This window comes from Pleurodeles waltl, chromosome 8 (assembly GCF_031143425.1).
Source record: "Pleurodeles waltl isolate 20211129_DDA chromosome 8, aPleWal1.hap1.20221129, whole genome shotgun sequence".
NCBI lineage: Eukaryota > Metazoa > Chordata > Amphibia > Caudata > Salamandridae > Pleurodeles > Pleurodeles waltl.
Window position 1 is genome coordinate 11,338,516 of NC_090447.1, and position 13,445 is coordinate 11,351,960.

A 13,445-nucleotide genomic window follows, 5' to 3' on the forward strand; every position below is an offset into this window, starting at 1 on the left:
CGCAATCGTAATCTTGGCATTTCAACTTTGATGTTCGAATCGGCAGGAGTGTGCGCAATTTATTCTTGGCAATTAACCCTTGCAGTTCAGATCGGCGGAGTGCGCAATCGTACCTTGGCATTTAAACCTTGATGGTTGATTCAGCAGCTGTGTGCGTGATTCATTCTTGGCAATTAACCCTTGCAGTTCAGGTCGGCAGAATGCACAATCGTATCTTGGCATTTAAACCTTGATGGTTGAATCGGCAGCAGTGTGCGTGATTCATTCTTGGCAATTGGCCCTTGAAACTCAGATTGGCGGAGTGTGCGATTGTTTCTGGACATTTGGATCCTGATGGTTGAATCAGCAGCAGAGTGCGTGATTTATTTTTGGCATTTAGACCTTGTGTTTCAGATCGGCAGAGTGCGCGTTCATTTCTAGGCATTGAAATCTTGATGCACAGTTTGATATTAAAGTGTATAATAATTTCAAAGCAATTGAATCTTGAAAATCAAGACTGAGTGTTATTCAATGTTCATATTATAATTGAAACCCCGATTCAACAGTGTTATTCAATGTTCAGAGTATGCTTGAAACCCAGATTCAACAGATAGTTATTCAATGTTCAGAGTATGCTTGAAACCCAGATTCAACAGATAGTTATTCAATGTTCAGAGTATGCTTGAAACCCAGATTCAACAGAGTGCTATTCAATGTTTAGATTATAATTGAAAAACAGATTCAACAGAGTGGTATTCAATTTTCAGAGCATAAGATGTTATTCTAAAAACTCTCATATGAAAGTTTGCATAATCCTTCTTTATTTTCCAGGTATCCAGAGCTAATAATGTCATGTTATAGAAAGGCTCTTGATCATTCATGTTATCAGTATATAAATATTTGGAACAAAGTTTAAGAAAGGCAATGTGAATAATCTTGCTATTGTGTTCTTAACTCTTGCTCCCACAGGTCTCCTTCCCCGCTGTTCCCAACCTAAAACCCCATCCCCCACTTGGCCATTCTTTAACTTTGTGCTATGATAGCTAGTAGAGTTTGGAGCTGCCAAGAGGTGGACATACTGGGAGCAGGCGCAAACCCGGAGGATCCGGTCTCGCTGACAATATCACACTAACTGTGACTGGGGGCCCACACTGCTGCACCTCACACTCTGCTTCATATCACACCAAACTATGACTGGGTGCACCTGCTGCTGCACCTCACTCTTTGCTTCATATCACACTACGCTGTGACTGGGGGGGCCCCGCTGCTGAACCTCACTCTCTGCTTCATATCACACTAAGCTGTGATTGGGGGGCCCCACTGCTGCACCTCACCTTCTGCGTCATATCACACCAAGCTATGACTGGGTGCCCCACTCCTGCACCTCACTCTCTGCTTCATATCACTCTACGCTGTGACTGGGGGGGCCCGCTGCTGAACCTCACTCTCTGCTTCATATCACACTAAGCTGTGATTGGGGGGCCCCACTGCTGCACCTCACTCTCTGCTTCATATCACACCAAGCTATGACTGGGTGCCCCACGCCTGCACCTCACTCTCTGCTTCATATCACACTACGCTGTGACTGGGGGGGCCCCGCTGCTGAACCTCACTCTCTGCTTCATATCACACTAAGCTGTGATTGGGGGGCCCACTGCTGCACCTCACTCTCTGCTTCATATCACATTTAGATATGACTGGGGGGCCCCACTGCTGCACCTCACTCTCTGCTTCATATCACACTAAGCTACTGGGGAGCCCGCTGCTGCACCTTACACTGCTTCATATCACACTAAGCTATGACTGGGTGCCCCAGTGCTGCACCTCACTCTCTGCTTCATATCACCCTAAGCTACTGGGGGGCCCGCTGTTGCACCTTACACTCTGCTTCATATCCAACTACCCTGTGACTGGGGGGCCCTGCTGCTGCACCTCACTCTGTGCTTCATATCACACTAAGCTACTGGGGAGCCCGCTGCTGCACCTCACTCTCTGCTTCATATCACACTAAGCTACTGGGGAGCCCGCTGCTGCACCTTACACTGCTTCATATCACACTAAGCTATGACTTGGTCTCCCCGCTGCTGCACCTCACTCTCTGCTTCATATCACCCTAAGCTATTGGGGGGCCCGCTGTTGCACCTTACACTCTGCTTCATATCCAACTACCCTGTGACTGGGGGGCCCTGCTGCTGCACCTCACTCTGTGCTTCATATCACACTTAGATATGACTGGTGGACCCCACTGCTGCACCTCACTCTCCACTTCATAGCACACTAAGCTACTGGGGGACCCGCTGCTGCACCTTACACTCTGCTTCATATCACACTAGACTGGATGCCCCACTGCTGCACCTCACTCTCTGCTGCATTCTACACCAATCTGTGACTGGGTGCCCCCGCTGTAGCATCTCACACACTGCTTCTTATCACACCTTGCTGTAACCAGGTGCCGCTCTCTTGCACCTCACACTCTGCTTCACATCCCAATGAGCTGTAAATAGGTGCCCTGCTGTTGCACCTTGCTCTCTGCGTCACATCACACCAAGCTGTGAATGGGTACCCCCGCTGCAGGCCACATTCTGCTACATATCACACCAAGCTGTGACCGGGTGCTCTGATGCAGCAACTCACAGTCGGCCTCCATCTTGCACAATGTGCTGTGCCACTGTGCCCACTTATACCCACAAAACTTTGCTCTTAAAATTAACATTATTATGTGCTCCCTATACGTATGACTGTGGGACTTCGGAAAATGGGTTTCTTTATGTGCTGGTCTGCATAAAGCACACCTGCTCTGTGTGCATGTGTGAAGCTGTGTGGCTTGTGTACATTCTATGCAAAATCCAAATATGTTGGCTAATCAACCAGTCAAATAATCGAACTTCAGTGGCCCAGGATAGGAGTAATGGTGCCACAGGACAGCAACCCTGACACCACTGAGACCACAGTATAAAAAACTGCCTATTACACAAGGCCACAACAATTATTAATGGTTTACACCACCCTACATCACCTGACTAATCCATTATACTGTAGGGTTTTACATTGTCTCAAGCGAGTCAGATAATGTTTAAGGTTATTTACTTTTAAAAAGTTAAATACATTCAATTAAATATGCTTTAAAAGGGGAATGTCCAAGTCCTTTGAGAAACAATGTACTGGCCGATGATAAATCTGTAGGGCTCAGGCAATGTAGTGCAATGTGACAATACAATATTAAAGCCAATTAATGGATACTGTTGCAAAGGACAGAGAGACAGGATAGATTAATCGCTTACTAGAAACTTGGATGGCTTTGTTCCCCAGTCATATGAGGCCTGCCCTCCATGCTTTTGATGACTGGGCTGAGTCGTAGAGCAGTGACTGTGTCCCATGTGCAGAAATAGGGCCGGAGGGGCTGGCAGAAGGAAGTAGGAGGGAAAGTGGCAAGATGGCATCCATCTTCTACATTGTAAAATGTGATGCTTCCAGCCTCATAGTTCACAAAAACTCCCACAACCCGTGGGCGCTGTCGTGGATACAGAGGAGAGCCAGGGTAAGCCGTGGTGAGTGCCCGATATCCATCCCACAGACCAACCGCCCAAAATCCATTTTCTGGAGATGGTTCAAAGACCCCTTTTCTCTTCACAGATTCATAACACACCCCCAGTATCCATTCCCTCATCTCCCCCACCTCAACCTCCCAGTAGTGAATCCCTGAGGTTAGTCTTGGCAGTCCCACGACACAGGGGGCATCGAAGCGCTCTGGAGCATCTGGCAGTCCCACAGCTGCGCGTCCCATTATAACACTCCGCCGATCCTCTGAGAGGCTGAGCTGGGGATGTGCAGATTCAGGGTCCAGCACCACACCATCTGCAGCTGAGATAAATGAGACACAATCAGAGAAACAGCAAATCCTCCCACTAGCAATCACCCACACACATGCGGGATATCACAAACGCTTCAAACCACCACTCCAGGCAGCAATGGTTCCTTCACTCTTCAAAAACTTGGACTATGAACTCATAAAACATCATAAATATTTACAACTTGAGGTCAGGCTGAGCAATTAGTTTCAAGCACACCATTAGCTCTAATGTCCAAATATGTACTTGTGTATTTTCAACGTGTTTGTAGATCCAAATTAGTAGCCAGATATTCCATTAAAAATTACATTTTATGGCAGAGGTTTGCATTCTGGTAAGGTGAAGTTAGACAAGGCTCCCAGGTGAAGAGAGAGAGGTGTTCATGGAGTTGTAAATGTTTGGATTAAATCCTTGGAAATGCTTATAAATAAGCAGTAGAAATGAGTAACAATTTATGAGATAAAATTAACAAAGCATCACCGATACTCAGCACCTGGAGGAACAATCCCTGTTTCATACAATAATTCATATTCAGCCTGGAGTATAGGAAACTTTTCAAAATCTGTTGCACTCAAAGACTCCAGGGTTGGTTCAGGCTTTTACTTTTGAATAGGATATGATTATTTTTGGCCCCTGCATCTTGGCAGTGTGCAGTGTTTTTTTTTATTTATTATTTAATAAAGTTTACAGGTCCATGATATTTTATATGTTTGCAGAATTGTTTGTACTGTCAGAGATGCATTATTTTAGCAATATCATGTATAAGTCATAATAGAAAAACTGATACACATTGTCTCACATTTAATTCTCATGAATATCTTTGAAAACTAGCAAATGTCTGTTGACACATTCATTGTTTTGTATTGTTCACACATTTTATATTCAGAGTAGCACAGTATAAAAAGCTTGTTATTCAGCCAGTAGCTTGAGATCAGATGCCTATGCCGGAAGACGCTGTTATTTAAAGGATGTGAAACATGATGTTCTCATTTGGTAGAAGAATATCCATAAGAGGTGGGAGTGTGGAGTGACAATAAGCGATGGTGTGAATTACTGAGAGCTAGGAGTGTGGTGCATCGGTAATGACTGGTGGGACCCACTGAAAGGTGGGAGTGTGGCAAAGAACTAGTGTGACTTACCGAGTGCTGAGAGTGTGATCCCTTTGTAAGGACTGGTGGGACATACCGAGAAGTGGGAGAGTGGCGCATGGGTAAGGAATGGTGTTAATTACTGAGAGCTAGCAGTGTGGTGCATCAGTAATGACTGGTGGGACCCACTGAAAGGTGGGAGTGTGGCACACCAGTAAGAACTAGTGTGACTTACCGAGTGCTAGGAGTGTGATGCATCAGTAAGGAACATTGTGACTTACAGAGAGCTGGGAGTGTGGCAAGTCAGTAAGGAACAGTGTGACTTACAGAGAGCTAGGAATGTGGCAAGTCAGTAAGGACTGGTGTGACATTCCGAGAGCTGGGTGTGTGTCACGTCGGCAAGGAATGGTGTGACTTACCGAGAGTTGGGTGTGTGTCAAGTCGCTAAGGAATGGTGTGACTTACCGATAGCTGGGTGTGTGTCACATCGGTAAGGAATGGTGGGACATACCAAGAGCTGGGAGTGTGGCACGTCGGTAAGGACTGGTGAGACATACTGAGAGCTAAGAGTGTAGCACGCCAGTCAGCTAGGAGTGTTGCAAATTGGTAAGGACTGGTGTGACTTACCAAGAGCTGGGAGTGTGGTGCGTCAGTAAGGACTGGTGTGATTTACCTGTGAACAGACAGCACCGGCGCCACTCTGGAAATAAAAGAAGAGACAAAACCATCAATCCAAGAAAAAACATCACCTTTTAAAACAGAAAATGCACAATCACTGCTAAATGACACAAACAGTCAGAGGGGCAGAGAAAGGTCTGTCCATAAAGAGTGCTCTGCTGGAGATGGTTCCTCCTGGAGATGGTTGTTGTATGTCACAGCAGGAGACCTGGACTCTGATCCTGGCTTCCCCAATGAACTAAGGGTATATGGGTTACATCTGTAGTTTTTACTAGTAGACCCACTAGTAGCATTTAATTTACAAGCCCTGGGTATATGTAGTACGATATACTAGGGACTTATAAGTAACTTGAATGTACCAATAAGGTGTAAGTCAATTTTAGCATGTTTTAGAAAGAGAGCACAAGCACTTTAGCACTGGTTAGCAGTGGTAAAGTGAACATAGTCCTAGTGCCGACAAAAACAAGGTTGTTCAGAAACCAGGAGGGGCAGAAACAAATGTTTTGGGAAGACCGGACCGGAACAAGGATGTCAGGTTTAACACTTCTTATGTCCAGGTCAGCCTCTGGCCTTCAGCCCCTACCACACCATTTCAAAGTGGCCTACCTCGGTCATTTGTACCTCAGGTTTACCACCCTGCCCCTGCAAAGGACTAAGAGGAAATCCCTGCAACAGAGGTCTCTCCTGCCAGGCTTTGACTGTGCATCATTGAAGGGCATTGATATGTTAGTTTTTCCAGTGGTTGCCAACTGTGCATGGCCCCACATCTGAATTCTCATGTGGCCTCTCAACTTCCTTAATTGTCCAGGGTGTACATGGTCACACATTTGAATTACATGTAAAATGTATCACACTTGTCTCTGGAATTGTTTTGCTACACCGTTCAGAGGAGGAAAAAAAGAGTCAAGTCTGAGGAGACAGGTTTTGGCATGGGAATGGTATGTGACATAAAGGTGGTTGTCTTACAAGTATTGTAGGTGTGTTCCTAAGTGCATGTTTGCCTGTGTGTGCAGTGAGCAGGGGTGGCACTTGTACACCGATTTCTGCAGGCAGGATTATCCGTCACTGTTGTGAAGGAGTAACCTGTCCATCGAGTTCTAAATGGGGCCCTAATCCTGGTAGTCAGTATTTGGGGCCGTATTTATACTCTGGTTGCGCCGAATTTGCGTCGTTTTTTTCGACGCAAATTCGACGCTAAACTAACGCCAACTAACGCCATATTTATACTATGGCGTTAGAGGCGAATAGCGCCAAAGTTCCCGGAATGTGCGTCATTTTTTAGCGTGAACCCCTTCCTTGCGTTAATGATATGCAAGGGAGGCGTTCCCGTCTAAAAAATGACTCCCAGGCCTTTACGTGGTATTTATACTCCCGGGCAAAAGAGACGCCCGGGAGTGGGCGTGGCTAAAAACGGCGCATTTGCGCCGCTTTTTAACGCCTGGGTCAGGCATGGCGTTAAGGGACAAGTGGGCTCAAAATGAGCCCAGAGTGCCCTCCCCTGCCCCCAGGGACCCCCCCTGCCACCCTTGCCCACCCCAGGAGGACACCCAAGGCTGGAGGGACCCACCCCAGGGACATTCAGGTAAGTATTTTTTTATTTTTTTTAAATAATTTTTTTTGGCATAGGGGGGCCTGATTTGTGCCCCCCTACATGCCACTATGCCCAATGACCATGCCCAGGGGACAGAAGTCCCCTGGGCATGGCCATTGGGCAAGGGGGCATGACTCCTATCTTTACAATGATAGGAGTCATGTTGATGGGGGATGGGCGTCGAAAATAAATGGCGCAAGTCGGGTTACGACGATTTTTTCGACGTAACCTGACTTGCCCCATTTTAAGACGCCCATGCGCCATTTTCCCCCTACGCCGGCGCTGCCTGGTGTACGTGGTTTTTCTCGCGCACACCAGGCAGCGCCGGTCTGCTTGCGCCGGCTAACGCCATTCAATAAATTCGGCGCCCGCATGGCGCTTCAGAATGGCGTTAGCCGGCGCAAAACTTTTTGACGCTAAACTGCGTTAGCGCAGTTTAGCGTCAAAAAGTATAAATATGGGCCTTGATTCTCTATTTAGGGTTCAATGGTTCAGGGGCATCACCTCATTCACGTCTGGGAAGTTGTAATCTTTGCACTGGGAGTGGGTGGTGAAGTGATCTAGGTGTGCAGCCCTTGTGTAAAGGCTGTGTGATGGAGCAGGTATGTATGGAGAGCGTGCTCCAGAGTTGGATGATTCTAAGAATACGTTTCCTCCTGTGGGTGAGTTGTACACTGAGCAGGGATGCTGTGGTAGTAGACTGGAGCGGCCGGGTGGTGAGACATCTGATGCACTTGGGCTAGATGGCTTTCAGATTTCAATCCTTAAAAGCTGTAGCACCCAGTTAGTTTTCTTCATTTGTTGTGTGTATTCAGCATTTATGAGCTACTCAGTGCTGGAGAAATAATGCACGCCTAGCATCGTTTTGCATCATGTTGACAACAAACCAGGAGAAATGGGATAGACCAGCACTGAGAGCAGGAATCAAGTCAATTTTAGGCTAGATATACTTTTCCCAGTTCTTCAAAACAGTTTAGGATATGTTTATTAAAATGCATTTTCACATTACCGTACAAGCTTATCCTAGGTACCAAGATGATGCTGCCCTTCCAGGAAGGAACAGCATGGGGCGGGGCACCTTCCTATACCCCATGCACAACATGTGGGCAAACTGCTATTTAAACTGCCTATTTATTTAAGCATCTCTTTTCTGAAAATATTTACATCAATTATATATATATGCCCCCATTTTCAAGGCCCTAGTAGCACACTGCGCCACTGGAACGTCATTTGTTTATGCTAAGGTGGTGCAGCTTGACAACCCTTATTTACAAGGCCACGCAAAGCCAGCTTGCATGGCTTTCATGGCCATGTAAATATGGACCCCTTTTACGCATAACATTGCATGAAAGGGGCGTTCCACGGGTGTTGCTTGGGGTCTTCCTATTGCAAAACTCATAGAACCCGAAGGAATCGGACACATTCATAGATTTACAAGTCTGGGAATGCGTCAGATTCTACGCCACCTCAGGGGTGGCATAAGAGTGATGCAACGGGGAGAAATATCTTTATTTCTTCCTGGTGCTTCCTCTTTCTATGTGTGCTGCATGCTGCAGCACACATAGAAAGAGGAAAACACCTCGAGTTTGTTTTTGTGCAGGAAGGTGTCCCTTCCTGCACAAAAAGAATCATCCCCACAAAGCGAACACCCTTACTCCATGGTGGAAGGGGGCCTGCATTGGTGCATGGCAGCAATTTGTGTATCGGCGCAGTGGGAGAGGACAGAAATGTGCCGTATCTTGTAGATACAGAGCATTTCTGCTCTTTCCTGGAGGCACACGGTGGTGCAGCAAGGCACTTGCTGCGCTGAACTGCGCCACAGGCCCATAGTGTCTACTCCCCGCCCCAGTGAACCCCCGCCCACCATCCACACACAAGGGCTTGGACCAGACATTAAGACCACCTCACCTACCCTTAGAGTCTCACCAACACATTTTATCATCACACAGGCTCAATTTTACTAAGATGTCCAGCTAGTCACAGATTCCGGGCAATCCTCAAGTGGTGTCCGCCACATGGATGAAGAACACAAGGTCTCTGCAGATATTGTAATTAAGTTCATAATCGGACTTACTTACCCAAAGACTCTATTACATTTTTCTGAATCTCAGCCGACTCTTCATCAAAGTACCGCAGGATCTTCGCCTGCTCCTTCAGACCTAATCTTTCCTTCATGTCCTTTAGTGTTTGAAATCTAAATGAGAGAAACAGGTGTAGCACAATGAAACCATGAACTTGCAGGTGGCAGAAGGATGATGGCACAAGGTACCAGTCTTTTCGATGCAGGAGTCTCATCTGAGAAGTGGAGTCAATCTCACCAGGGTGAGGAAGAGGACAAGGATCCACTCTATTCATGTGCTCTAAACAGTGGTTAATTTGTCGATAAAAAGGTGCCGGTGCTCAGAGCTTTTCACTGAAACTCGCGGCAATTAAATGTGCGAGCACAGAATACTGAGGCAGCATAATCCTAAAGCCATCTGGGGCCTCTTTAATCCATTTACAGCCACTCTCATCCCCTTCAACTCACTCTTGCAGCTTTATCCCTTTGTGACGCTTTTTCGTTTTTCACTTCCTCCATCTTTCCCATATGTGTCATTTGCTGGCAGTAAATGCCGGACGCAGAAAATAAGTGCCAGTGGCCCCCTCCGCCCACCGGCAACCACCTGCTCAAATTAAGCACTGGCTCTAAACCATGGGTTTCCAACCTTTTTTGTAGTAACAGCTACTTATGTTCAATGAAAATCATTCTGCGCTACTAATATTTTGAGTGTTTTAATAGAGGCCAAATCCAGCAAGATTAACTCAGTGGCCACCTCGTTCGAGGTTATCGGCAGAGATGACCTCAGACCATCAGCCAGGACTGACAGCAGTAATGTAAAAAAGCTTTAGAAATGTGAAATGCCTCCACAGGAATGATACATAACAATGGCCCTACCGTCAGTTCCCCTGGCACCACAGCAATGATATGCACCATCAGCCTCCCGTACCGGCATGATCACTCAAATGCCAGCTTGGAATATATTTTGAACATTAAACCACTTTCCCCACCATCTGTATTTGCGTTCTGAAAATGCACATATTTTCTCTCAAATACACTCTTTTTAATTGTACCATAAATGTGTTAATCCTCAAAGCTCAGGCTGTTAATTTACTTTACCAAAATGCAAAGTTGGACCTTCCAAGTTTACAAATGGGCCACTAACTAGTCCACGTTTTTAAAACGTGTAGCTTAAAAAAAAAAAAAAAAAGTTGCACTGTCTTGTTTTAAAAAACATAAAAGCTCAATACGAATTTAAAAACATTTATCAAAAATACGGTTTAAAGTGTGACTGAAAAAAGACTAGAGATTCTAATAGTAAAAACAATCCCGAAACTGACATTGTTTCGGAAAGTTATAATTTGCCTCGTCAGCTGACGGAGCTGTTTCCTGTATTATATGTGGAAAAACATCACTCACGTTCGCATAGTTTATGTCCGAGATGGACAGATTATTTAGAACTTTTAGCATTAAATTCTTAAACAGCTCCATAATATGGTTTTAAAGCTACGTATTAATTTGGAAATGCAAATTATACCAATGTGTCGGGATGTGAATGCTTTACCCTGGGTGTGAGTTGATCCATAACTTTTTTTCCAGATTATTTACTTGTCCGAGTTGGATTTCTTTATATTTAATTAGAAGGAGAAAGAGATTGGGTGAAAGGAAAGGCTACCTCGTTGCTTGTGTAAAGAGCTCTCACGTCTGCAGTTGCACAGTGCGTGCTACACAAAACCATAAAAATAAAAGCAAGAATCAATTCATACCTGCGCAAAGCCCTCTGCATATCCTAGAGGGAGAAAAACACAACGGAAAAGCATGAGTTCTCTCCCTGTCACTCAGGATAATGCTACACAAATGTCAGTCCTGAACAGCCCCTGTAAGACCCATGTGGGAGAGAGTCTCAGCGCACCTGTCTTGTTCACTGCACCCTTTCGAGCCCTCCGACATGCTGAGGACCACCCGGACCCCTCACCCTCCACCCCAGGTGAGGATACCACACCAGAGAGAGTAGAAGGGTCCCTGAATGTGGGAGGAGAGCCAAAAAGACTAGAAGGGTCCATGAATGTGGGAGAGAGCCAAAGAGATTAGAAAGGTCCATGAATGTGGGAGGAGAGCCAAAGAGACTAGAAGGGTCTATGAATGTGGGAGGAGAGCCAAAGAGACTAGAAGGGTCTATGAATGTGGGAGGAGAGCCAAAAAGACTAGAAGGGTCCATGAATGTGGGAGAGAGCCAAAGAGATTAGAAAGGTCCATGAATGTGGGAGGAGAGCCAAAAAGACTAGAAGGGTCCATGAATGTGGGAGAGAGCCAAAGAGATCAGAAGGGTCTATGAATGTGGGAGGAGAGCCAAAGAGACTAGAAGGGTCTATGAATGTGGGAGAGAGCCAAAGAGATCAGAAGGGTCCATGAATGTGGGAGGAGAGCCAAAGAGACTAGAAGGGTCCATGAATGTGGGAGAGAGCCAAAGAGATTAGAAAGGTCCATGAATGTGGGAGGAGAGCCAAAGAGACTAGAAGGGTCTATGAATGTGGGAGGAGAGCCAAAAAGACTAGAAGGGTCTATGAATGTGGGAGAGAGCCAAAGAGATCAGAAGGGTCCATGAATGTGGGAGGAGAGTCAAAGGGACTAGAAAGGTCCATGAATGTGGGAGAGAGCCAAAGAGACTAGAAGGGTCCATGGATGTGGGAGGAGAGCCAAAGAAACTAGAAGGATCCATGAATGTAAGAAGGAGGAGAGCGAAAGAGACTAGAAGAGCCCAAGAATGTGGGAGGAGAGCCAAAGAGACTAGAAGTGTCCATGAATGTGGGATTAGAGCCAAAGAGACTAGAAGAGCCCATGAATGTGGGAGGAGATCCAAAGAGACCAGGAGAGTCCATGAATGAGGGAGTACAGCCTGTGTACAAAGAGTCACCACTCACTTCTGAGAGCTTGGCTTGCTGTAGATGCGCTGAACTGACTTGAATCACTGATTGAAAGGTGTGTCCTACAGGTAAGGGGCGAATATGAAACCTCAGCCCTGGTCAAGCAAGTCAGGCTTATGAGGGGCCATGAGCCAGTGCAGCAGGTGCCGAAGAAACCCAGTAGACACTCGCCCAGAAAAGGACTTTTGTAAGACCCCTTTGAATCTGATTAGGCTTTTCCCACGCACAGTCACAAGGTGAGTGTGTAGATTGTTGTCCACGTGCACTTGGCACCAAGACCCAATAAACAAGAGCACTAACGACAAGAGCTTCATACAAGGTACGAAGTAAAAGAGCTTCTCCCTTCACTAAAGGCCAGCAGGCGCGCTTCAGACATGACCACACCCCACCAATGAGGTTTCCCCTCTTGTAAACTACTCATGTGATGGGCAAGTGAGTGCAGCAGTCACACAGACTCCGTGAAACTGAATGAAGCACGCAAGGAACTACTGGGAGGCAAGCACCTTGCTTCAAGGCACCCTTCCGCATTCAAGGCTCCCTATTCACACCATTTAAATGCTGATACCTTGGCTTGTAAAAACCTGGCTCAAGAAAAATATATGTCCTGAGCTCTAACTCATGTGCAACCCAGGTGTCATACACAATCCCCTGTTGATATGTTATTGTGGGGCTTACAAATGACAACTGGATTGTGAAGGGAAGTATTCTATAAGCAGCGGATGCACATTTAATAAAGTTATTGAGGCCACAGCCAAACAATGATCGATGTAGTAAAATTCCAATTGCCCTGGTTCATTATTAGACTGTTTTACATTTGAACTTGTTTCTCTGAAAGCCCTGAGGTGAGATGAGATGGATGTGTAACAAGATGAGTAATCAATGAGTGATTGATAATCAGTGAGGTGTGGGTGATCAATGAGGTATCCTTGAGGATCAAAGGTAATACAGTGGCCAGCAAGAGTTCAGGGGGGCTTCCTAAACCACTGATACACACAATCATCAATCACTGATGCATTCCAATGAAGACATCCTCTGATACTCACAGTAGCGGGGGTACTGTCATGAAAAGTCATGTACCTCCAGATGCATGAGAGCTGAGCTCACATTGATAAGTAGACACTGGAGCCGGGGTAGATTTAGCTATATCATTACTGTGAGAAGTTCTCTTTGCACAGGGAGCTCCCACGGTCTTTGCTTTCTCAAACCTGAGGTCTTCGGAAGACAACTTAACAGTCCTTGGAACTAAACAGACTTCAGTACTTACACTGTCCTATAGAATGGCTGCTTCTTTACTCTCAG

At 46.0% G+C, this 13,445-nt stretch overlaps 1 protein-coding gene across 1 annotated transcript in view; it reads right to left on the reverse strand.

Annotated features, from left to right (window-relative positions):
• Positions 1 to 537: 537 nt before the first annotated feature.
• LOC138249670 (E3 ubiquitin-protein ligase TRIM39-like) overlaps positions 538 to 13,445 on the reverse strand; it is an 84,952-nt gene continuing 72,044 nt past the window's right edge. Inside the window, exons 7-10 of the mRNA XM_069203631.1 lie at positions 10,989 to 11,011; positions 9,263 to 9,378; positions 5,589 to 5,615; positions 538 to 3,840 (exon numbers count right to left, since the gene is read on the reverse strand). Of these exons, the coding sequence (XP_069059732.1) occupies positions 3,260 to 3,840; positions 5,589 to 5,615; positions 9,263 to 9,378; positions 10,989 to 11,011 (747 nt within the window). The 3' untranslated portion in view covers positions 538 to 3,259. The remainder of the gene's footprint in view (positions 3,841 to 5,588; positions 5,616 to 9,262; positions 9,379 to 10,988; positions 11,012 to 13,445) is intronic.